General features: G+C 40.0%; 1 protein-coding gene and 1 long non-coding RNA gene across 2 annotated transcripts in view; both read right to left on the bottom strand.

The window, feature by feature from the left end:
• Positions 1 to 685: 685 nt before the first annotated feature.
• On the bottom strand, positions 686 to 8,217 carry LOC132251507 (uncharacterized). The gene is made up of 3 exons (XR_009463602.1): positions 8,037 to 8,217; positions 7,641 to 7,724; positions 686 to 2,829 (listed from the first exon to the last, which is right to left on the bottom strand). It is a non-coding gene; the product is annotated as an uncharacterized LOC132251507 (long non-coding RNA).
• A 1,392-nt stretch (positions 8,218 to 9,609) lies between these two features.
• IMPG1 (interphotoreceptor matrix proteoglycan 1) overlaps positions 9,610 to 26,882 on the bottom strand; it is a 124,328-nt gene continuing 107,055 nt past the window's right edge. The window contains exons 12-15 of the mRNA XM_059723456.1: positions 17,812 to 18,395; positions 16,630 to 16,849; positions 10,821 to 11,031; positions 9,610 to 9,646 (exon numbers count right to left, since the gene is read on the bottom strand). Coding sequence (XP_059579439.1) covers positions 9,610 to 9,646; positions 10,821 to 11,031; positions 16,630 to 16,849; positions 17,812 to 18,395 — 1,052 coding nt within the window. The remainder of the gene's footprint in view (positions 9,647 to 10,820; positions 11,032 to 16,629; positions 16,850 to 17,811; positions 18,396 to 26,882) is intronic.

Genomic DNA, 26,882 nt, shown 5'->3' on the forward strand with positions numbered 1-26,882 from the left:
AGATGAATAAAATTGGGACTTAGATGCATGGTTTTGTACCCTGTATTGCCAGTATCCGGAGTGCACAGAAGATCAGCTCCCCTATGGTAGCTGTGCCAGCACTGTTACAGTGTTCATCAGCTATCTGCCAGGGGAGCTGGTAAATTGCCATCTGCTCAGTGCAAACAGGCTATCCGCAATGGAACCAGACACCCACACTAATTTAGAATGGCATGTTTTACATTTCATTTTTCCCACCTAACTCTACACTGGATTCTAGAAAGTCACAGCAGTGTAGATAGGGTTGCATCATGCGTCTGCTTGTTTACAGCAGTGTAAATGTGTGATGCTTAGTTTCTCACTGCTGTGATTTTTGAGGTTTGTACGCCTCAGGAGAATATTTTATTCCAAATAATTATTCAGCCTAAGTATTATGAAAGCTTGATTGATGAAACCTCAGAATCCAGTTTCTTTATTTTTACTAGTGGCATAATCTACCGCCTTAATTTGCAACTCTACTTTAAGACCCACATGTAGAAAGAGGATATAATTCTGATAAGATACATTTACAAGCTGATTTAATTACAGATGCAATTTTCAAGCAAATAGATTTACTGTATTTTATTGAAGTACAAAAGGTTTACATCCAGCAAATACATTTGGTACTTAAATATTTGATAATGATAAATAGTCATGAGCAATCTTTTCATTATTAAATAGACATTAAAAATGACTTCTTTATTGCCTGCCTAATGAAAATCTATATGAATTGAAATATGCTAAATGGATATAAAAATATGTTTAAATGAAAAAATATGGAATGTTTGAGTTATCCTTAAGATATATATTATCCTCAGTAAAAGCTAATATTTGCTGAAAAAAAAATCTTTCAGTATCATACGGAAAGAATGTAAAACAGTGTTCTACTTTGGAATGTGACTTTGTTAAATAGAATCATGAGTTTCCCTTTTTTTGGTCTCATTTCCAAAACTATATGTCAAAGATATTATATCAGCCTTGACAACTGAACATGGAATTCAAGGTCAGTTCTTTCCATCTTGTACCTGATGTCTCCACATCCAGGATCTGCAAGCCAAACTACGGTTTGTATAGACTGAACCAGTTGGAACTATTAAGCAATTCTTACACTATATAAAATGAAATAAAATAAAGCTCACTCTATCTTCACTGTGACTTAAAATGTCTCCCCTTTCCCTGCAAAAAAAAAATTTCAAAAAAATTGTTAAAATGAGCAGATAATACTCAAAATATACAAGTACAGATATGAATATGGATGTTCCTATATGGAGTAAAAGCACACTTACAAGTCTTCGTTGTTGTTGTTGTATAGGAAATGAGAAACAGTGTCTGAAAGTAAGTAGTATATATGTATTCTGTCTGCTGCAGCATATGTAGGCTCGTGAACAGGACAAAGTTAGTAGTTTGAATCTTAGTTGTGCAGTAATCCAGCCAAAGTTGTGATAAACATATGAGATGCTTATAGCCACTTATTGCTTACTGAGATATGCAACAAAAAAAACAAATAGTAACCATTAGGGTAGTGTGTGTGTGTGTGTGTGTGTGTGTGTGTATATATATATGTACTGAGCATATGCTTGTGTGTATGTCTAATTAGTTTGCTAACATATAGTAATTATATGCTCAAATCACTTGTGTACATTCTAAAATACACAGGCCAGGGACAGAAATTATACAAAAATGAGTATAAGTGATTGGAAACGAGTTCAAATCTGTAACACAGCAGAAGTTCAGTGCACATAAACTGCTTTCAAAAAGTCTGAAACCAGTTTAAGGTAAACCTAGATGGATGTAGCATCAGACTTAACTGACTTGGTTAAATCGGTTTATTGAACTTCGGTCCCAGATCCCCTCCAGATTCAAGTTAACTCTCAGTTCCCCAGCATCTCAGGATGCTTTGCACCTCCCCTGCAAACCTAGCCCTGGCAGGGTGGGTGGGCTAGCCTTGGCCCAACTTGTTGGCTCCAGGTGAACAGGGTGGCGTGCTTCAGCACCCTCTGGCCTATGCTACTGCAGGCATGTGGCTACATTTCCAGAATCCAAAGTGAATGTCTGTTCACTTGCTTATGGATTCAATCTATGTAGCTTAGACTAACCTGCAAAGATTGAATCAATTCAGCCTTTGGCTTTTGATAATCTACTTAGCCACAGTGTTTCGTTGTGCCTGGAGAGAGTACTTCATTGAAATTACAACAACTTTCTTGCATCTAAAAGACTGAAATCTGATTAGAAGAACTTTTCATTAAGAATTTAACAATGAGAGAGATCTTCTGTTTTATTATACAACAGAAAACTCACAAGTCTCATTCTCCAGCAAGTCATTAAAAAACCGTCATCTGTTCTTCCAGCATTATGAGACACTTTAAGAATCAGCTAAACAATTTACAAGCAATGTTTAGTATGGTTTAATGAACTTAAATATCCCTGGTAACAAAACATTTAGCTTTAAATATTTTAAAGCTAGTAAAATATTTTAAAAGTTATATTACTAGATGTAGAAGGACTTAATAAGCTTGTTACAGTTTCTGCTACTGGGAATCTCAGGCTACTACTGGCGTATAACTCCACAAATAACAACTGTATTCATGGTGACTTCTTAAGTGGTGAACTTTTAGACTTTTTTTGCACTAAGCAAAATGGGTGCAAATTGACCTTTAAAAGACAGTAACTTTCATGTAATATGTGTTTCAGTTTTAAGTGTTTTGTTTCAGTTAAGTCAAAATTGCAAGTCTTTCAATAATTTCCAAATTTGCCATGACATAATATAGTGTGAAGTTTCATCTTGAATCATACAGATTTTTTTTCTGATACCTGTAGGGAGGGAAAACCAGAAAAAATTAGACTTTTACAAAGCATCCTCAATTTTGAGATTAATGAAAATAATTTACTAAGCTTCTCTTAGGCAAAAGTTTCACTAAAATCAGCTGGGCTAATTTCCAAGTTATTTAAAATAGCTTATAGCTGTCTCACTGCTTTAAGTTCATGGAGCTTATACTAAAAACCATATTATTCTTATTCTGAATAATATTGCTGTCTTCATACAAAGTCTGAATGAAATCAGCAGGCATTTCATGCATATTCCTCACCATATTAAACAAAAACGGAATATAATATTATACAGAAACATTCACATGCACTATATTTTATAATTTATACTATATTTTATAATTTGCATATTTTATGCATTCTATATTTTATATTTATGAGTCTTTATTATCTATAATGTGAACAAAATAGGTGTCTATACATACAGGTCCATACATATACCTTGAATAAAACATTTATGTTTATGATACTGCTTTTGTATAGCTTTGTGAAGGAGTGTTGATTTGCCATACAAATCACAGAATAATTTCAAAACCTCAAATATATCATTCAGGAATATAGGATATATTCTCTTAACGATCCCTCAGTTATGGTCCACCAGCCCGTTCTGGTCATGCAACCCTATCTTTGTGATACTTGTGTTGATTTTTTTTTATTAAACTTACTAGTGTTTACTGTCTTGCTGCTCTCTTTTTCCTCCTCCCCTTGCCCCCCCCCCCCCCCCCCCCCCCCCCGCATTTGCCTGGGTGCACATCAGGGAGGTCTAGCATCAAGAAATTTAAAATCATATCTTGTGTTCCAGGTAAGGAGGATCTGAGATGTTTCAACTTAAGTACCATGTTTATGTGAATCCAAGTTTTTCTAATGATAGGAGGGTTGCCTTAAATTCTTCCCCTACCCCCTGCCACTGAACCAGAGAAAGCAGCAGTGTAGGGGATGGCTGGCAGCCAGACCCCCATCCCTTGTCCCTCATGCCTGCACCTGCTGTTCCCAGCTACCCCCCTGTGCACACATACATCTCTGCTTACTTTGTGCAGTGGCTCTGGCTCCAGGGCAGTGAGTGGTAATTATCCCAGCCAGGAAAAAGCAGCTTGTGGTGGCTCTGGGCTGGGTCATGCCTGGAGCCAGAGCTGGACTAGAAGGTAAGTAGTGGGGGGCATAGCAGGTGGTGGGGGAGAAACAGTCTATGCAGTCTCCCGCATCCTCCCTCTGAACCACACACCATGGGTCACCCCTGCATGCCCCTCTCCCCCATGTATGCCCCTCTCCCATGGGTGTCCTCATGCTTTCCCCCTAACCATGCAGGATCCTCCAGGTGCCCCATACCATGCACTCCCTCCCATGGAGCCATGAGCCAACCCAGCCTAGGCCAGGCAGTGGCTTCACTTCGGCTTTGCCCTGTATCTAGTGCCAGGGCTGCAGCAGCTGTCTGCCCTAACCAGTACTTGAATTCAAGGTGAGTTGTTTTTTTTTTCCCCTCACATTGATGGGGGGGGAGGGGGAATTCATCTTGGATTTGAGTAATGGCACTTTAAAATCATCTCATTTGGGATCCATGAGTCCATCATCTTTTGAATTTTATAGTGGCTTCTCTGGATTCCAGGTGCATTTATATATTTGCTTCGGGAGTGGAGGGGCATGCTTTAATTAGTGTGGCTCCGAGAGCCACTCTAGTTAAAGCTCCTGCAGCTTCATGTGTACCAATGTCCCCGTGCTGAAAAATGATGGTGGGGGAGCTTTACAGCTTGTTGAACAAGCTTTAAAGTGCCCTGCCCCCAATTTTCAGTGTGGTGGCTAGAGCACGTATATATACCATGCTTTAGCAGATTCGATTAATCAAGTCTACTCCAACATGCTGTAATTACAGTACATCAGAGCAGCTTTGCTGCATGTGTATAGGTGCCCCAGTACAGTAGTGTCTGATTTCCAGGAGGTCTTGCACACCTCTTATGAGCACTCTCAAAAATGAAGTCCAAAATTGTTTCTGTCTAAGACTTTTACTTCGCACATCTTTTGTTAATGCTGCAAATGCTTTTCTGCAAAACTGGGTTAGTACTGTTTGCTAAAATCCATCAAGTTTTAAGATGAAATATTGGATTATCTGGTAGACTGGGCTACACATTGTCCTGAGAAGAATGCCTTCCCATCAGATGCCATTCAGAGAAACAGCCATGGATATTCACATTTTGGAGTATGGCATCTATTTAGATCAACTGAAAACTAATAGGCTTTGACATTAAATTTTGTGTGAACTTTATCACAGTTGAAGGCTTTGTCTTCAAGCACTCCTTCCTCTGATGAGTAGATGGGCAGCAGAGTCTGCAACAGGCAATGCTGTGGCAATATATAGCTTAAAGAAGCAAAAATGATCCCTATATTTTCCAAAGAAGTGGTGTGTTTTGAATGGGATGGTGTCCACAGTTACACATCTGTCTTAGGCTGCAGAGGATCAGATCATCATGGCTGGTCTCTACGTAACCCTAGCGGGTTTAACCTAATGACCCCATGGGGTCATTTCATTCAAGTCACAATATAGACTTGATTCAAATCTAATCTTTGAGTGCAGATATGCTCACACATTCAATTTGAGACGCATGCAATATCCTTTGCATAGAGGAAGAAGGCATTCTCACATAGCTTTATCTTATTCTTCATATTGCTGAATGTTCTTATGAGGGTAGAAGAGTATCAGAATATCTTGATCAACCTAGCATAGGTTGTGATTCTTCTGATCTGGTAAACACTGTCCAGGGAACTTTAATTTGTATTAGAAAGAAGGTAAGTTCTTCACTCAGACATTGAATCTTCCCATTGATTTTTGGGTTACCAGCTTTCATTTGCTTGGGCAGTCACATCAGAGTTAAGGCTGCATAGAGCAGGAACAGAGGTTTATCTTCAGCTGACTTGCCTTCCCTTTCCTGCTTAACTAAAAACTGAAACCCTAGGCAGAAAATAAGCTTCCTTACTTAAGAAACCCCAAGTGTGAAAGTTGATTTTGAGAAGGTACATGTGTTGTTATGAATAAATACAGTAGTTTTATTTTTTTTACTGTTTCTTAGCCAGTTTCTAACTGATGTCAGTGCTTCAGTTGTCGCCTATGACTAATTCTCTTCACCTTTTGTGAGAACTTCTGCCAGTGCTTTTCTGATAGTTTAAATACAATGCTACCCAGGTCAGCTTTGCTAGTTATTTCTGTATGAATTGATCATGGAATTCTTATAGACTGAAGCATAGGTTTTTGCAGAAGCTTTTCTGGTCTGTTTCTATCATATTTTATATCATATATAAAGTGATTTCAGCTAGCTCATCTTCTATAAAAGTGAGGTTTCCTGGTCTGTAATTCTACAAATAACCCCAGTGTACATTGTTTAAAGTCAGGGACAAACTAATACCATTTTCTAATTTTTCAATATAGTGGCTGATATCAGCTTGTCTGTCTTTTTAAGCAGTCCAGCCACTTCATTCTCCATGTCTTCATGACCTTTGAGACTAATACTACTGTGGTAGCTTGTGGGTCTTCAATTTATAAGTGCATAACAGTACCTCCTTTTAGTCTAGTTTAGTCTAGGGGCTGTCAGCTGGGGATATGCGTACCCCTGGGTGGACTTGGAAAGGGGCTAGGGGGTACCCACAGGCAGGTGGGGATGGAACATTGCCACCCACCACCCCGTGCCACCACCTCCCAGGAGCAGGGCCAGGGCAGAGGGGCACGGACAGCAGCTCCCCTCTGTGGGCCACACAGGCGCCGCCCAGCCCACTGGATGTGGTGTGTGGAGAGCTCATATGCGGCAGCTGCCACTGCAATCCACCACCCTATGCCACATGCAAGCACCCCCTGCTCCATGTCTGGGTGCCACCCCCCCCCCTCACTCCCAGAAGTGTACCCAGAAGGGGTACACTCCTTAAAGATTAAAAACCCCTGGTTTAGTCTATAGCAGTGCCACATCTTAATTACTTGGAAAGAATAGGGTTGGGCTAGAAGCTCCCTTCCATCATCTGTCTGATGAAGACAAATGAAAGAAATTTCATGGCTTCTCAGCAAGGTCTTTATCCACTTTCTATTCCCTGATGATCCAGAAAACCCATCTATTATTATTATTTTATTTGTTTCTGCAGGCTGTGACTCAGATTAAAATATGAGAGAAGTCCTTTGTCTACATTTCAAGGAATAAAATCAAGTATACCCAAAGTTGAGAGAGAAGTTGAAGTTCAGAAAATTTCTCAGTTCAATCAAATTCTGTCCCTCATACCTTTGTTACCTTCAAATGTGCAAGAGAAGTCTTGTATTTGAAATCACGTCTTTTTACATACAGATATGAGCAAAGCAAAATATAGCCTTATGTTCAGACTCATATATTTGTCTCTTTCTTTGTTTCTTGTGTCATGTTTAAGTTAACTCCTTAAACTGTACTATTAGGGGACAGTTTTATGGTCAGCTATTCTCATTAACTTAGGCTCTTTGGTTGTCTTTTACGTTTACATTTTCATTATTTTAATTTTCATATTCCCTCACCCCCATGTGTGTGCATGAAGGATTGTTGCATTACGAAACAGGTATAAAAATTGTACCATGTTTCATAACAGCACTTCAAAAAGAGGTGTGACTGTTGTAGTAAGCTCTCGAAGGAAAAGTCATTTTCAGCCAAAGAAACTTAAGTAATTTAAATATATGTTTCTTTTCAGCTTTAAATGGAACATGAATTTAATATACAAAAAAGATTTCCTGGTAACTTCTACAAATACAAAACTTGAGAATAAACATTGTTGCACATCTTTTTAGAAATGGAGTCACAAACCTTGCTCTTCTCTGGTTTATTCTGGAAATACAGAATTTCACATACTAACTTGTCAATCTTGGTTTTGAATAATTATCTGGTGACCTACAACATAAAAGCAGAGATACACAGGATTAATTTGTTGTGCTGATTGTGAAAGGATATCAGGATAGGAGTGACCAGAGCCAAGCAGAAGACCTGAAAGAGAGCAGTGCTAAAGTTCTGTTACGAAACCTACAGAGCAGTAAGTATTACAGATGGGCAACTATAGGTATTAATAGTTTTAGTTTTGAGGTGAGCAATGCAAGATATAGAAACACGCTTGAATTAGCTGTAAAGTTAACACATGAAAATGGACCTATTGTTTAGGAAAACTTATGCTGAAAGGGAAAAGAAAGTATTTGCATGCATTTTTACCTTCACCCTGAGCTGTGTTTTCATGTGTGTGTAGTGTTCCTTGATCAATGATCTCTGCAGAATTGACACATGCACTTGCAGTACAAGGCATATAGCAAACACAAGCTATGGGTTCATCATGTTCAAAAGCAGGATTAAGTCTTACAGCATTTTCTGAGTTGCAGCTGCTAGGAATAGGACATCTACAATGCAAAACACTTGATTATGTAAGAATCTTTGAGATTTAAGAAATGAAGTTCAATATTAACTTTTAAAGTGACTGAAAAATCATGCTCTTACTCTAGATTAGTCTTCTTTTCACAGTTTCTTCGTATCTTTATTATTAAAATGATGAAAAGAAAAACAAGGCTTAATAATCCAAGAACCACAGGTTTAAAAATGAAGGGTTGAGTGGGTTCTGGAGCAAATTTTGCACAGCGTTGTCCTTGGTAAAACTTGTGTCTACGTACAGGGCATCTGAAGTAAGGAAAGTGAGGGAAACATATATATATATATATATATATATATATATATATATAAAAAAAAAATGACAATGAGGGCAGAAAACACAGTATCTGGGCCCAAAATTCAGGGTAAAATAGTACAAGGCAAATAGTACAGAATAGTCTAATGGACGTAAAGAATCATGGAGTCTTTATGAAGCAGTATGATTGATAATACAAGAAAGAAAAATCTCTTCAGATTTGTGATGCTTAATATTAAACAACTGAACTCTGGTGTATTCTCTTCCCACTTCTGAATTCTGAAGTTTACACAGAGAGCAGCTTTGGGTTTGTCTATTCTGCAGCCAGAACAAGCCATATATAGAATTTAGGACGAAGTATGTCCCATCTGCTCTAGTATGCTGATGTACTGCAGAACTAGAAAGACACTCTTGGGTCTAGGAATGGGTGCTAGAAGAGCCTTGGGCAGCCACACTGGCAACCTCCTGTATTTTCATTAGTGGATTGGGGCAGATGTTCTAAAATATGTAAACCATATCTTTCCACTACTTAAAGGTAAGAAAAATCATCTTTTTGGACCATAGGGTGACTCTGGCATTGCAGAATACAGCTACTAGCATGACTTTCCTGTTAACAGGGAATTCAGCAGTGACTGTGTAGAACTTAATTTGAACCTCGTGTCTCAGTATTATGTTGTTTGTTAGGAAGCCAACTGAGACAAAGGCCCCTGCCAGACTATCCATGCAATCGTGCCTCCTGCTTTGTCATGCATGTATGGAAGGAGGTGTGATTGTAGGATCCACCATCAAATTCAATCATGGCTTATTGCTGGTGCAGTGGAAACCTGGTATCATGATCCCAGGCTCCCTCTGCAGTGGGAAGTAGCAAGCTGTTGCAGAGCACCATACACTCAATTAATGGTATGATAGCAATGAGCCACAATGTTATTGCACATTTTTGTGGAATAACTTTGTGATTTATTTCTTGTTTTATCATGCCATTAATTGAGCATTGATTAAACTTGTGACTGTGTCACAACTTAAGATGTGATTAACCAGTTAATCTCATCTTAAGTGAAACATGTAGCAGGGTCCAAAGAGAATTATGGTACTGAAACGAATGCATCTTAATCACTGAGTTACAGTATTGTTGATAGTTCCTCTACATCTATGAGAACATGCAGAGTAGTTTAATGCTTTTATTGTTTATAGTTGGTATTTAAATAAATATAGGCATGCTAAATACATATATATTCACCTGCTGAAGTCAGTATTAAGAATGACTAACAAGTTAGGTCAATATGAGCATTTCAGACTTTTCTTCTGCTTGTTACATGGGTCAGTTTCTGTATAGTTTTGTGAAAGAGTGTTGATTTGCCAAGCAAATCAGAATAATTTCAAAACCTCAAATTTATCATTCAGGAATATAGGATATACTCTCTTAACGATCCCTCAGTTATGGTCCACCAGCCCCTTCTGGTGATGAAACCCTACCTTTGATACTTGTGTTGATTTTTTTTTTTTTTTAAACTGTCAAGGACAATACAAAAGTGGCTGCTCTAGGAGAAGAATAACCCGGAAAGAACCAGGGTTAAATCACTCTCAGGAAAGTTTCTTCTGGGAGAGGGAATGTCTGTACAACTTACCCTGCTGAAAGAAGCCACAGCACAGTCCTCTGGTACCCCAGGATACTTTGCTCCTGTCACCCCACCTCTCCCCCTGAGAAAGTGTGTCACTCAGGCTGGACTCTACTACTCCAGCCAAGCAGGGAGCAGAACACAATCCCTTCACATCCCACATTGTGCTTCAGGGAGACATAAGTTGACTCTGAGCAGTCTGGATCATCCAATCAGGGCTGCCCTGTGCAATATTGCCATCTGTCTCCAGGCTGACTGAGGGAGCCTGCAGGTACCCTCTGGCTATGCAGTGTCAGTCCTGAAAACTCTCTGTTCCTCAAGGGCTCAGCATTCACATGTCTGTTCAAGTGTCTCCAGGTAAGTTTTTCTACCTGGAAAAAAAACCCAGAAGAGTTCTTCCAGGTCATTTGAGTGTGTGTACATAGCCAAAGTCAAAGGCAGTTTCTATAATTTACTCTTTCTTTAAAAAACCCAACTAGAATGTGATATTGTAGTTAACAGTAATCATGTCATTCTACTGATTTCAATGGAAGTGTGTGTGTCATGGAAGGTACTATTCCATATTAGTAAGAATATTGCAATTTAACCCCAAATGTATATACTAATTGGCACAGAGTTGACACTATGGAAGTCCTGAGACTATATAGCTATTGTTTCAAGATAATCATTGCTCCGCAGAATTAATGTTACATATAATTTACGTACCTGCAGACAGCCCCCTTTCCTGGAACTAATTCACATTTTCCACCATTAATGCAAAGATATGGTTCCATCTCACACAGACTCTGACATGGCAGACCGTCTTGGCTTATATAACCAGGTTTACAGAGGCAGTCTGCCTCTTTTGTCCACTCATTGGTTATGCACTCTGAAAATTCATCACATGCCATGAACTTGCATGGGTTGGCTTGATCAGCTGCAATGGGATGGAGAAATAAGTAATAGCATGTGTCAGTGCATTGCCCCATTGTATTTGGTAGGACTTATAGCAGTCTCATTCACAGAGGGAATGAAACAGGTTCACCACAATCCTGCTGCTAATGTTTCTACCAGTGAAATAATTTCCTGTGAAACCAGCAGCACTTGCTGGCTTTCTGGGTTTGGGATGACTACTACTGTGTACTGGGAAAGTGAGGGTCCTGAGAGCAGGGGCCTAAGTCACCTCTGCAACCTGGAGTCCTATTCTTTCTTGACAAGCACTTCTAATTTCAATGTGGATTTCTTCGTCCTTCACCTGCTTGCAGGGTTTCAAACCCTGGCTTTCACCAGAAACCAAGAGGAAGCTCAATGTGAGCCATCTTAGTACAGTGCTCACATTATCTTCATGCCGAAGTGGTGGATGGATGGAGGTAATCCTTCTTCATCATTGCCTTTACTCTACTTGTTTTCTGGAAGGAGTATCATTCAATTCTTAAGAGACATGAGGTGAAATTGACACAAGAGCATCTTAGCCCAAATGATCCTTGCCTTTACTCTTCCTAGAATTAATGAATAGCAGATAGCTTTCATTCCAGAATGAAAGCTAGTGTGGACCAAGCAGAGAAATGAGTGGAGGGTGTTTGGTAGGGGAGGAGTAAAGGGATGAGGAAGAAGACATGAAAACGCAGGTATGGATAGGTAGAGGGGCAAAGGGGCAATATAACAGGCCTGAATTGCTGGACAGCACTTAAAAAGTGAAGCTTTTATCACAGGCATAGAGTCAAACTGATGTGTTGTATAATCAATTAATAGCTCTTAAAATGTCAGTCTGGAAATCAAGTGATCCTTGCTAGTTATCTAGGTAATAATGGATTAAGCATTAGTTTCTGTAGAAAAAAAATCTTTAGTTTTAAAATGTTGCACACTGTATTTGCTAATTCCTAACCCGTGGGTGGAGATTCTCAGAGCATCTTTTATCCTCTTTAGGTCCTGGACAGACCTCAATTTATTGGATTGGATTCCCTGATTTCAACAGTCATATGTCCTGCTATGCCACATGTTCATGGCAGGATACACAATTTTTGGATGAGGGCTCAGATCCTAACTGTATTCCGGTGGAGCCTGGGATCGAATACTGGGCTTCAGCTCACTGGCTAGGTCAAAGTTAGGTTCCAAGAGCCCAGTAGGTGGGGCTAAGGGTACATGGCTCTATAAATGCCAGGGCAGTGCGGGAGCCAATCAGCTCCCCACATCCAACACTTGCAGATCCCTGTGCAGCCCAGGTTGTGGACCCTGGGGTGTCCAGTCTCCATAATGACAATAAGCTGATTATTCCATTATATGTGAATTTTCCTTTTATCGTGGCATTAATTGGCAGAATGTATAGTAGGCAGCAGTGCAGGGATGAAGCTAAGCACTTGGTACATGGGGGCAGCAGAGATGAGCCTATAAATGGCTCATTCTTTTTTTTTTTGTTTGTGTTTTTTTCCCCTTCCATTCTTTGGGGATAGAGTTATAGCAGGAGAAAGAAAAGACTTGTTCTGGGCATGTCTACATGTGTGCTTAAATGCACATTAGCCTATTTTAAAGTGCATTAAAGCATCACAGGAAAACCATGCTCTTTAGCTAATGCACCTTTTTCTAGTACCTCACAACAGAAGGCAGCTATACATGAGCACTTAGGCTGCTCCAATGCACTGGAATTCCAGCACATTGGAGCAGACTCAATTAATCAAGTCTGTCGGCATGTGGAAATTGCTGCACTCCAGCAGCTCTATCATCATCCCCACACTTAAAAATGGTGGTGAGGGCGCTTCAGCTAAAGCTCATTCAATGAGCTTTATTTCAAGCACCTCTGCTGCCACTTTCTAGCACAGGGATGCTGATACAGGAGACATGGTGACACTTTAGTTAGAGTGGCTCTCAGAACTGCTGTAATTAAATTGCCCCCCTTACCCCCAGAGAATGTGTAAAAGTACCTAGAGGTACTAGATTTAATACACATGACCTGAAGTCCATTAATGAACATGTAGGTGCATCCTTTGTGGATCATCAAGAGTCACATTTTCCATGGCTAATTCTTGATAAGGTGGTTCCCAACAAGTTTTTGCTTATCTAGTGTGCCCATAAACAAACAGATATTTCTTGCTTATTTCCTGGAGCATCATGGCAACATCATCATTTCAATACTGTCAAAGTCAATGTTTAGTGGCTTCCCTTTCCTGTTTCACAGCTGTTTTTTATTTTCCCATTTTATTTCTCTGTAGCTTCATCTCCTAGGTGAAGATGCATTTGTTTCAAAGGTACAATTTGTATTCATATCCAAGTGGTTGAATTCCTAATACTGTCCATTTGTCTCAGCATTTAACTTCCTCCCTAGTTATTAATCCATGTCATGCTCCCACAGAATTAAAAATAATGCATGCTTTAAAGTGTAAATGGAGCCTTATGGAAAACCTTGGGAGAACATTCTGTTTAGCGACCATTATGCTTTCTGATTCATATGCCATCTTTTCCTTCTCTAATTCTTTATCATTAATTCTCATCTTACTGAAAGCAAGATATGAGTTCTCTTGCTCCTCCTGCTTGTTCTCTTGCTTATTTTAACTTGTCAAATCAAATAATTTTCCTGATGTATTGCTGGATATTTCAACTAAAATCTTTTTGATCAGGGTCTGAGAGTGTTGTGAAGTTATTTGTCTAATTGGTCCACGTGATTAAAATACTAATAGCTGTATTAGTTGCATTCCTTCTTGTAAATACCCAAGTTTGCCTATTTGTCTCCCTTTGGCAGTAAATTAGGCATACAATATTTTTCTGGGTTATTGTATAGCTCCTTTTTTTCAGTAATGGCATGTCATTTTTCTTTCATACAGGGCTGGGTGATGTGGCCATCATAGTTTTGTCATCGTTGCTGTATTTTTTCACCATGCGCACGCACACATACTTGCAGGTTTTTTATCTGCTTTACAGTGTTCCTTGCAGTATTATTTGTAGATGATATGACAAGTCTCTCAGTTGTTTCTTGTAGGAAGTGGAGATGGTGCCACTTCGTTCAGGTTTTAAGTTGAGTTGTGGTATAACATTGTTTCCACTAGATGGCTCTCATTTTCACAAATGAAGGGGAATTTACTTGAATTGAATTCAAATATACAAACAGGTTTCAAACCTGTACATTTTTTTAATTGAAAGGGGAAGAAAATGGGCTTTGAAACACGCAAAGGGGAAGGCCCTTGGTTTATTTACCATTGCTTTTCCTGTCCTTTTGGATTCATGAGACTCCTCCCATCTCCCTCCTGGGACAGTTTTGAATTCCAAGTGAACAAAAATGTTAGCAGGAGAGAGACCTAAAGATGTTTGGGGTAAGGAAGTTGGAAAAAATAAATAGTTCTTTATCAATTTATATTTTACCACATTTGTAGCTGCTTTGTTTTTCAGTTTAAATGCTCTAATTAAAAATATCAGTACAACAACCTGAAGACCTCAGTAGCTTAGAGGTCATTCTCCTTGGGTTTCAATTAGTATGTCGTAAGTGGCAAACACTCTCAAGTTGTTATTTAAAGATAGGCTAGACTACCACAATTCAGGGGATTTTGTTTTTTTCTTTTAACCTTCAAATTCTCTGACTGAATATCATACGACATAAGAAATTTTTTTGAAGTGTCTATATGAACTGCATACACACACAGTTTTTAAGAAAATCTCTGGATTTCCATTTTAGAGTAGCACAAATGAAATAAATATAAGAAATGCTAAGCTGCCTTTGTGGGGAGTGACATGTAACTGCATAATATGAAATCAAATGCTGCTTAATAAAAGGAAGATGAGGACTAGGGGAATAGTGTTCAACTTTTGTTGTGTAAGCAAAGTGATCAGGCTGGTAGGCACATTCCTTCTGGGGGGTTTCCTGTATTTTTTGGTGTTGTAGAGAATAGGACATGAGGGAAGGTTCCTCTTTTTGTTCTTGTTTTAAAATAAGTATATTAGATTGCCCTGTCTGAAGTCTTCCTCTGCAGTTTGCTGACCTTCATATTGCCATATGACATTCTCAACTTCAACCACATGCCCATGCGTTATTAGGAATGCACATTTTCTGCTATCTAACTGAATACTGTTAAGCACATTTAAGTTATCTGGTCTTTCAATGGGGCCATGATCCTGACTGAGAATGCTAGGTATTATTATAATACAAATTATTAAGAATATAAAAAGCAGGCCCATAGAATTGAACTGGGATTAAACCAGCAGGAAGCTGTAGAAGTGAAACAGGAGTCTATAGAAAATAACAAAAAATCCATGAAATGAGATCCCTGGCAAATGGATTTTATAGCGCTTAAAATTTCTGTGGAAAATATATCCCTTTCTACTAAACTTTGTAGTCTTCTAAGTGTAGTAGTAGAGAGACTCAGAACTGGTGGCCATCTGTCATACTGTAAAAGTATGTAAAAGTGCTGTTTTTGTTTTTCATCAGGTTTAGGTTTTACAACTGAACCGCAAGCCACCTATGATTCCCTTTTCTTCCACAACTCTATCTGTGGTAAACCCTAATGTGTGGGTAGCTTTCTCTTTGACTGGAGGTTATGGGGTGTCTTGCAAGTTACTCCCATCATGTTTTCACAGAACAGCTCTCACCATGCGGCGCTTCTTTCCAGACAGGTACCATCCCTGCTTTCTCCTAGCTAGGGGTTCCTCTGTCTCTCTCTACAATGGATACCTTCTATACTCTCTCCTTTCTGTTTCCAAGGATAGTGAAGAAAATACAAAGTAATGAAACGCGAACTATAAACCCAATAGATGAAATTCATAAAGGCTCTTGTGATTCACTACGGAGTCCCATTTTTCTTGATGCAGTCACTGGATTGACAAAAATCCAAGCAAGCAATTTAAAATACAAAATTTTATCAGCTTTTCTTTTAACTTATTATCATTGCTTTAAACCACATTTCCAAGCAAGCAGGGGCAGACTAAATAACTGGAGAGTTAGGACTTTGTAGATTGCAGCTGATGCCTATGCATTGAGATTGGCAAGTATTAGGTTCCAAAGCCAAGGCTGATAAGCATTTATAATCTCTCAGTATTTTAAATTGGTGGTCAGTCTGTTCTAAGCTTTCACCCTACATGGATCACAGACATTCTTGCTCTCAGGTTTTTTTTCTCACAATTATTTCTGTATGTCACTTAGTTCTTTTTATTCTTGATCAATCAAGAAGTGACATGCTTTTTTCCATGCTTCCCTGCCAACACACTTAAATCCTCATCTGTAGGGAGTACTTCTAGGAAGGGAATATATGACTATTCATTCCTCATCCATTCAGTCTTTCGTCTCTCCATACATATTAAACAGTGTGTTTAGTCCTGCTGGCTCTTCTAATGTAGAAGCCTGTCCACTGAGAACTGCACTAAAACCCACCAAACACATTACATGCAGCACTGCTTCCTTATTTCTTTTTTTATCATCATCTCCAAGGAGGCAAATACTATTACTGTCCTTGTAAAGTAGACATTTCTTCTTTCAGTCATGTTGGGTAAAACTATCAATATCATGAAAGGTCAACTGTAAATGTTTGTTTTTGCATTTTCAGTAACGAAATCTTACCTGGCTCAATATCAAGGGAATAGCTGTCAATTTCCAAATTGAGGCGCTGGGCCGCAGCATCACAAAAATCTTCCAAAACACAGTGCACAGCTTCTGTGATATTATATGGTACAGACCTGGCAAACTTCATTTTGCTGTTGACAATCACACTTCCATTTCTGAAGTTAAGTATTTCCAATTGCTTAAATCCTGTAAGGTTGGCTTGAAGATATGGAAGCAGCTGCAAAACAGGAAGTTGTTTTATTTTAATTCCCTTATCAATGCCTAGCTACCATTAATTTCACTTATATTCACTTTTCATTATCAAGTACATAAATCGCCCGCTTACTTATCTGGCTTTAATAGTAGTGCCCAACTCTACGACCAAGTTCAGTTTTCTATTTGCCTTGATTAGTCTCTTCAATTTGATTTTTCTCAATAAGTAGAGATGGGCAAATGTTTTCCTTGTAATGAAATGTATAGTGTTTGAAGTTTCTATTGGTTCTGAAGGGGGAAAAAACTCCTCGCTAGGAAGCCAACTCAAATTACTTTCTATAGTTCACTTGAAGCAGGACAGAATGAGCATGCCATTTGAGTTGACCAACTGACCTCGGTACGCATGGGAAAAATCTAATCATATTTCCTTTGAGAAGCCATGTTGCATTGTGAAAGGATTTATAATAAATCCAGAATAAAGATCCTGTCAATCATTTTCTTATAACTGTTTCAGTACTGTATGTCATAAACCAGTGATGGCCACTGAAGTAAAGAAGCATCCAAATACAAATATGTGCCAAGTGTATATATTTTCTTTCATGGGTAAACTTTTCTTACATCTTTTGCTACATGTTCTTCCCTTCATAGACAACTGCAACCTGATATGCTGATAGCATCTCAAGCTAGAAAAAATAAACAGCAGTGTTAAAAATTACACTGTCTTTAATGGGAAGACAGGGCCATATTCTGTTATTCGTGTCATTGTGCTTTTTGGCTCCTAGTTAGGTGACACTTTCAAATGGAAAAAAAGATCAGTTACCAGAAAGCTCTTGATTATAGCAGTAGTAGAGGCCTGTCTCCATACATTGTTTTTCTAACTAGAGGAACAATAATAATACGAGCTAACAGGAACAATCTTTTTCTTACTACTTTCTTACTACTGTGTTTGAATACCATATTTCACCAACCAATCTGATTTTTACCCACCAGCTGAATGAACTGTTGTTCTAGTGCTTTGTATTCTGGAGAACTTCTGTTGAAGAGGTCATCAGAAAAGTGCATGTTGGTTACCCTCAGACTGAAGAAAACCACAAGTTCTTTGCCTTTGATTGCAGTTGTCATGGAGCTAGTGGTTACATACTTCAGTGTTGGAGCTGGAGTGATTTCCTCAGGCTGAGGTTTTGATACTGAAATGTATCCACTATCATATTCCACCTCCTCCGGTGTTGATGTGCCCATAGCATCCATCCTATCCAGTTCTGTGGCAATATCCTGGACTTCTGTTTCAAAGCCAGTAGAGATGTCAGCTGTTGGCACAGAGGGGGCCGTTACTCTGAAGGGCTGGTCTATAGTAACCGAGCGGCTATGGGATGAACTGGTGACTACTGGTAACAGCACTATTTGCTCAGAGGGAGCTGTGCCAATAACAATGTCTTCAGGCAGGGAGGCGGATGCGTCTCTTGAACCAGTAAAGAAAGGCAATGTTTCTGTGTGAATGTAAGTGCTGGCTGTGGTTAAAATGTCATCACCTGATGATTCCAGTTGGTCTGTGATCTTTATAGCTGCAGAGACTAGAGGAAAAAGGAAAATGTAGTTAACTTTGGATGGAAAAAATGTACATTATATGGCAGTTCAGCTGAAACATGTTTTCAAAGGATATACTAACATCATCTGAACATGAACACTTATTGTGATTGCTTTCTTTAAAGCTTCTAATGAGAAGCTACCTGAATAAAAATGCTTGATTCACATGTTTGAATGCGGAGACTTCTGTGGTTGTGTTGTTTAAGTAATAATTATACTTTATGAATGTTTACTTAACTTTCCCTAAAGCACTGAGGTTTTGAAGAGACATAATCACTGTCAGTTTATATAGACTGAAAATGCAGATTGCAACTTTGAGTTGTCTGTCTGGATCAGTAAAATGCCTGAGTCATTCTGGTCTATGCCCCTTTGTGGGAGATTATAGCTAGTATTTGCCAGTAAACTGAAAATGTGGTTATGCAAAAACAGTGCAGCCTCTTCAGATGCTAACAATTTGTTAGCTTACCTAAAGAATCATTTCTTGCATTTAAATCAGCGCTTTGGCCCACATTCTAGCAATACTTGAGATTTTTGCTGAAGTTCAGAACAGGTGTGGAATATGTGAAAGATGTAGTTGCAATCTAAATCCTAAACTTGATGAATGAGACTGTCTGAATTCAGCTGTCAGAAAACTTGGTACAATGAGAGCACAGAAAATGATGGCCTTTAACTAGCAAATATCTACCAAAGCTCCCAACTTCATACTTTTACAGTGATGTGCTTTCTGGGTACAATGTTCCTTGCAGCCCCTTGGTCAAAATTATCCACCTAGCTTGACAAAACTAAGGTGCTTTCCTGCTTATGATAGAGCCTGCTTCATCTCTAGACATCAGTAATTTCTGCTAGAGGTCTTCTGGAGGTCCACAAAATTACTTCTGAAGAGCATGTTTTGCTTATTGGAATGGACCTGACTGCAAAACATGGGCAAGTGCTTTCCAGCCACTTCTCAGGGAAATGTATCCCCAAGTGATTTGTATGTGGTGTTCATGATTCTTTACATCACCTCTCCTGCTTTTATCCTATATTTATTTCTAGGAATATACATGAATTTACTCTTCCTATAATAAAGGCCCTAGAAACCTTTTCTGTTTAAATGGGAAAATGAAAAGGTGCCAATCCTTTGCCTCTCTCATCTGTGTTCACCCCTTTTGCCCTGCTTTGAGGGAGCAAGGGGTGGACTGGAGCAGGCACTGCCCCACCCACATGTGCCTGGGGCTGGCTTGGCTTCTCCTGAGCCATGGCTGGAGATGGGGGCTCAAGCTGGATTGGGCATTGCTCCTCCAACGTGGGGATCAGCTGGGGCAGGGGGAATGTGTTGCTGTGTGCATGGGCTGCTTACATATGTGTGTGCACAAGTGTGTTTGGTGCCCCCTGACCACAGAGCCATGGGTGATTGCCCGCAATGCCCACTTGTAAGCCCAGCTCTGAGCCGAAATATAGTGCTAGTGTCCTTAGGGTTACATAAAAAAAGAACCACTTGGAAATAAATCTGTATGAAGAGGCATGTGTCACTAGGCTCTTTTACAGCAAAGGTAACTGGCAAGAGGCATCTTTTGGAAACCGGTTTGGGGAAGAGGAAACAACAAGAGATAACCAGAATGTAGCAGGGTATCTAGAAGCGGTATTCTTTTCCTACAACCAAGGTTATTGCTTATCTGCTGCCATGGTAAACAGTCTAGAAAAAGGGATACAATGGAGAGTAGGTCAGGAGAAGCTTCTCATGACCCACTTGTCTCTTTCAGGCATGGTAGGCCTCTTTCCTTATGACAGACTCAAAAAACCTTGTAGGCCAGTTTTGCTGCCTTTCTCTACATATATTTGTATCCATCCTTTTTCTTTGGGCAGCTTATTTTGAACAAAATTGTCTTTAATCACAACAGTGCTTTAGATAAGGACATTTTCCTAATAGGAAAAAAAATATTCTTTTTTAGTCTTAATGTTAAGGGACAGGTTCTGATTTATTTTATATCTGGAGTAAATGTGATTAAATCATGGTGTCATAAAAGCTGGGCAAATGAGATCCAGCTAATTGAGTTTACACTGCATGTTAAAAAGCATGGTGCATTGATTCTGTGATGCTCTGCAGATTAAATGGAAAACAGCATTATGGCTGATTTGAAAATGCTTGCTTACCTCATATACACATTTAATGACACAATGGCAACTGCCACCCAATAGCTCTTTCAGGCTGACTTCCTTGTAACACTGAACATCAGGCGATGTGCATTTTACATGTTAGTCAGCCTAATGTGGGGGAAAAATGGTGCTGTTTATACCTAGGAGAATACTGCTGTACAGTCAATTCAAGGAGATTTGGCAGGTCAGAAATGAAGAAAAAGACTTAAACCTGGAACTCATTTACATTAAAATCACTGTATTCTCTTGGCCATGGAAAGACTCCTTGAAAAAAAGAGCAAGTTTATATCTACACCAGCACAGGGGTGTGTTACAATGCAATGCAGATGTAATACAAGCTCTATTGTCCCATTTGCTAACGAAGCCAAAAGAGAATATGAAGACACTAGATGAAACAGAAGTCAGATACAATATGCTGTTACATATTATACATAATATTAAAGAGTGTTGTTCTATGGCATTGCGCTCTAGCTGAAGTCATTGTGGGCTATCATAACTGACATATAAACAACACCTCCAGAGCTGCATATAGAATTAGATGGTCAGTACATGACTTTCCTCCTGTGTAATTTAGCAATCAGGTTGGGAGGCTAATACTGAAAATACCATCAGATTGAGTGTATTTCAGTATCTGGTGTTCAAAGGATACAAAAGTAATGAACTTCTTTTTTTCCTTGCCTTTATGCAGAAAATTGTTTTCTGATAAATAAGAAAAGTGGTGAATTGGTACACTTGTTTATATACGTGTATGTGTGTATGTAAAGGCAATAAAGCTGCGTAACAGGAGCTTTAAAATTGAAAATCCCATTTTATTGACAGATCTAGCAATAAATCATTCTCACTTCCCCATTCTTATAGGTTATTTTGACATTTATCATCTAGAGTATGGGCATATATTTTTATGTAAAATACCTTAACTATGTTGAATATTAAACAAATTCTCTCTTTTATTGGCAGGACAGTTGGCTGTTGATGATGGGTAAAGGTACTCAGAAATAGTGATAATGTGGTTGGGATTAGTGCTGGAAGAATAGCTGGGGGGGGTGGACAGCAACTCTGTTCTACTATGATAAGCTAAAACAGAACATTTAGGGGTAGGGTGGAGCAAACTTTAAAGCTGAACAGATATATTTTTAAGGGGAGCAAATGAAGGAAGAGAAAAGAAAAATACTTTTTTTGAAGTTGCAATGCATTTAAAATAGGAACTGAGTGCCAAACCATGTAGAAAATGTAAAATCTCTCAGGACTGAAAAATGAAGGCTTCTGCTTATTAAAAATGGTTGAAACACTACAGCTTATGAAGACGATTACTTTTTTCTTAAAAACCCAACCAGGGAGCTGGATATAAGGTGTGCTGAGAAAGATCCTGCAAAGCAGTTCTGCAGTGAAGTAAGAACAGGTAAGAGTTGTAGACTCGTGGGCAACATTGATGTTTACCTTTATTTCAGGGGTGTCAAAGATATGGTCTGTGGGTCAGATCCAGCTTTCAGAGCCTCATCATCCAACCCCCATGCTGCTCCAGGGTCTGAGTTGATCTATATGTTGCATGGTGACAGACTAGCCTCATGCTCAGGGCCCAGGACATACATCCAGCATCTGCTCCACCCAGTCCAAGATCCATGCTTTAGGTGTTGCTCAGTCTGGCTGGTCTGGGCACCACATCATACATGGAGCATCCCCCAAGCCAGTCTGGGACATGTGCTGCACGTGGTGATGGGAACAGATAGAGGAGCAGCTGCTACTTGCTCCCCAGACTGGTGACCTAGGTTTGGGGGTTACCCCACTGCTCCAGTCCCTTCCCAGACAGAAGGAACTGCTGCTTGCCATGCTTTGCTCAGACAGGAATTGGCCTGGTCTGGAGAAGGTGTGAAGAGCAGGCGAGAGGGGGCAGATGCAGGCCTGAATGCTTGAGCTGCTCCTGAATGCATGTTTGGGGCCTTGGACATGCTTTGTTTTAGCATACATCTGTATATCAGCATTAAGAGAATCTTATCATTAATAGTGCCAGGTGGCTTTATGGAGCACATAGAGGAAATGGGAGATTAGACTTGGTATATTTCTCTAAACTAACCTTTGAGGTGTTATAGCTATTGTTCCTACATTCAAGGTTTCAACAACCACATATCATAAAAAATACTATTAATAGTTAAAATTTAGTTCTAGCTCCAGCTCCAGATAGCTGTTTACTCTCTCATGAAGATGCTCGGTAAAGTCTGCAAGTGTCCAGGGACAAAATCAGACCATGCTGTACTGAGGACACTATTATATTTAAAACTGAATTGCTGCTGGCAAAGATGTGTAAACATTACATTAAAAGAGGCCATTTCCTGCAAGCACTGCTGCATTAAATCTCTGTAGGAGGAGTGATTTTTCGCAACCCAAAAGTTTATTCCTCAATTGGGAGAGCACCAAATCACATGGCTTCAGACTTCTCATAAAGAATTCTGGCTGTGATTATGATGTAGTTAGTTTAATCTAACGAGTTTATCTTTTTGTAATCTATGCTTTAAAAAAATTAACAGAAATGCTCTAATTCTCCAAGAACAAGGAAATTCAGAGAAAGCTTTCCCATTGCCACTGCCTTGGTTCTGCAGAAATACATTTAAAAACAGGCCTAAAGGGTCATATATGTAAGTGCTTGCACCCATTTCAATTTTCAGCTTCAATACCTTTAACATCTCCTATGAGATAACAGCCACATTTTCCAACTCCATCAACCAGTATTTTGTAAAAGAGAATAATAACTAACAAAGGAATATTTCTGCAAATAAATAATGTCTGTCTGTCGGGTAAGGTCTACATTGGGAATATTTGAAATTCCTCATAAACAACATGACTGCATACAATATTCCTTTTAATACATCCTAAGTTTCTATTAATTTTTGAAACAATAGCATGCTGCTGACTCATTCAGCTTGTGGAGCACTATAATGCAGACCAGGAGTGCAGTCAAGCCAGTCACTTCCCATTTTGCTTTTGTGCATTTGACTGTTCCATTGAAAGTGCAGTAGTTTTCACTTGTTCTTATTGAATTTCATCTGATTTATTTCAGACATTTTTTCTAATTTATCAAGGTCATTTTGAATCCTAACTTGTTCCTCCAAAGTGGAACCTATGCCATCTACAAATGTAATAACCGCAGATCTGGCCCTCAGTGGGCTCCATTTCCCAGCAGCCTCTGCCTGTGTTGCGGCAGTCGGTTTCCATGGAGACCCCCACAGTGGTGGGGCTGTGTGCGCGTTTCCAAGGAGACCAGCCCCAGCAGTGCTGGCAGGGCATGCAGCTGGGTGGGGAGCTGTTCCGGGGCTGGGATCTTGTGGCAGTGACAGCGTGGTCTGGGAACAGGGAAGAGCCGTGATCTACGACCTGTGCATCCTGAGCAGGAGTGTGTAGGCAACAGATTGCAGCTCTGTCCCGGTTCCAGACCCTGCTGTCAGCACTGCAAGATCCCAGCCCTGACCATGGAGCTCCTCCCCACCTCTACTGGGGCTGGTCTCCATGGAAACCAAGGTCTTGCCCTGTCATGGCCTCACTGCTCTTGGGGCTCCATGGAAAGGGCCACAGCAATGTGAGCAGGGACTGCTGGGAACTGGAGTCCAGCCACTGGCCTTAGCTGCCATTTTGTCCACCCTTGATCTAGATCATATTTCCTTAGTTTACTGTAAGAACATTTAGCCGTTGCTAAAATCAAAGGTATCTACTGCTCTCTTCATTCACACCTTATCACAGAAGGAAATCAAGTTGTCTGGGTATAACTTGCTTTTGAAAAATCCATATAGGCTGTTCCTTATCACTTTATTATCCTCTAGGTGTTTAGAATTAGTTTTTGATATAGTTCAAATGAGCTAGTCTGTTTGCACAGCTGAAAATAGGATTTAAAGTACCTGCAATTGCACTTAGATGCTTTTAGGATTGTGCCATAACAGCACAGCTTAATTATTCTGTAGTACAGGACAAATAGGTAACAATCCCTAAGTATTTCTGGAATCAAACTCATTCTATATTATACAAAAATGCTATGTTAAAGAGACACTACATTTGCAAAATGGAGCACTCAGAAGTTAAGGAATACTAGAAATCACACAGTCTCTGCAATTTTAATTTGCCTGTCATGTGTATACTTATTACATTATTACATTTTTGCCACAGATTCCTGCCTCAGTGCACAAGAGAGGCAGTGCCCCATTAATGAGAATCAATGTAATCCTTTGTTTTACAGTGTGTGTGTGTGTGTATGTATATATAGAATCTATCTATCTATATATATTATTCAATATATATGTTCATGCGCCCACCCTGCCCTCCTTTTTGTAATCCTTTGTTTTACAGTGTGTGTGTGTGTGTGTGTGTGTGTGTGTGTGTGTGTGTGTGTATATATGTATATGTATATATAGAATATATCTATCTATATATATTATTCAATATATATGTTCATGCATCCACCCTGCCCTCCTTTTTGGGTGTAAGAGTGAAGTGTGCCACCAGTTTTAATCCAGAAAGAAGTCATGTCTCCAGTATTAAAAGTTTGGGAAACACTGCTTCAATTTTGTCATAGTTTTGTCTCTTCTCTGTCCTTGATTCCTTATCTTAGTGCTATTCACATCTAATGAGTCCTAGTCTTCCACCATTTTGTGTTTTTGTCCAAACCCCAGCCACATTATCCAGTAAATCTTAATCTTGGTTTTTCAGTCTATTCATTTCCAGCCCCAGTTCCCTTCTTCTTGGTTCAGTATCCAAATGTCTCTCTTTCTACTGTCCTCTGTGTCCACATTCCCTATTTCTACTCACAGTCTCCATCTCCCTCCCTAGGCTCCTCATCCAATCCCATTTTCAGTCTGTTACCCCAGTTTTTGGTTCCACTCTTTACTTAAGCCTGCACATTTTATAATTTAGTCAAATTTGAACTGATTTGCACAGGAAGAGAAAAAATGTCAATGCTAAACAATCTGGTGTTCTTCTCACTGTTCCAAATCACGGGCATATTCGTGTTCTTCAAAGCGAAAGTATTTTCAACTGCAAATTCTCCTTCCCACAAAAATTCCTTGTATAGAAAATTTCAACAGAAATTAAATTTTAGAAAAGTTACAAGTGAGGGAAAACAGTTTAAGTGGCAGGCAGTCTAAGTGGCAGGCAGAGTGTAATAGTTAATGATGCGTTTTCTGACTAATACACACAGAGCACGTTTACATGTGTGCATTTAAAGCACATTAGCCCAATTTAGGGTGCATTAAGAGCTCATGTCTACATGTGCATGCTCTTAATGTGCCTTAAAATGGTGAATTTAAGCTAACTGTACCTAAATTTGATACCTGCAAAAGCAGGTATGAAATTTAGGCATGATTAGTTAAAGTGCATTGACGCATCTGTAGATACGTTAAAGCACAGTGATGCAGTGACCTTAGTGCTGGGTCTGCACCAGCCACAGCCCAACTCCAAGGCGCCTGGCTGACCTCCACTCCTCCCCAAGGGCTGGATTGCTCTCTGGCAGCCCCTAGCTGCAGGCTATAAAAGCCTGCAGCCATTTTGTGCCTTGGGGCACATTCACCAGGAGCCTGGACAGGACTGCTGGTCTGTGCAGGAGTCCAGCAGGCCCAGTATGCCCCCCTGGACAGTACCCGGGCAGCCTTTCCTGTCCTGTCCCCTAGCTGGAGCATCTCCTTGGCCACAGGTGAATGTTGCAAAGAGCTTCAGGCTGCTGTGTCCCTTGCCAGGCCCTGAGATTCCCCCCGGGCTGCTGGCCTTGCTGTCCATGGCAGCAGGGCAAGCATCTGCTCCCTGCTGCTGCTCACTCCCAGCTCTGTCTCTTTGCAGGCACTGTGTTTAAGTACCTCTGCCACACAGTGCTCAGTCCCTGGCCATGCCCCTGGTAGCTGTCCAGGGCTAGCATTGCAGAGATAGCTGTATGGTGACCCAGAGAACTGGCATGGGGAGCATGTCTACCACTTCCTCCCTGTTGAGCACTGCTCCTGCCTGCGTGCCCACCTATCCAGATCACCTGGGATCCCAAACAGACCCAGGAAGAGGTGTGACCTCATGGCACTCTGAGGTGGAGCCAACATGTAGAGGCAGCTTGAGCAGGGCTGGTACTTGAATGCCACATTTATGAGGCCGTATCAGATGGAATGTATGTGTGAGGCCACTCCTGGATGGTGCGGCAGTGCTGTGTGAAGGTCAAGGTCTCTCAGGCACAGCGGGTGGCTGTGACCAAGTTCAATTATGGGTCCGGTCATGCCCAAAAGACCATGCCCTTCATGTGGGAACTGACCCACATTTTGGCACCCTGGGAGCAAGGCTGCACCCCTGAAAGTGCCACCAGGAGGGCAGCCTTCCCTGCCCTG

This window comes from Alligator mississippiensis, chromosome 1 (assembly GCF_030867095.1).
Source record: "Alligator mississippiensis isolate rAllMis1 chromosome 1, rAllMis1, whole genome shotgun sequence".
NCBI lineage: Eukaryota > Metazoa > Chordata > Crocodylia > Alligatoridae > Alligator > Alligator mississippiensis.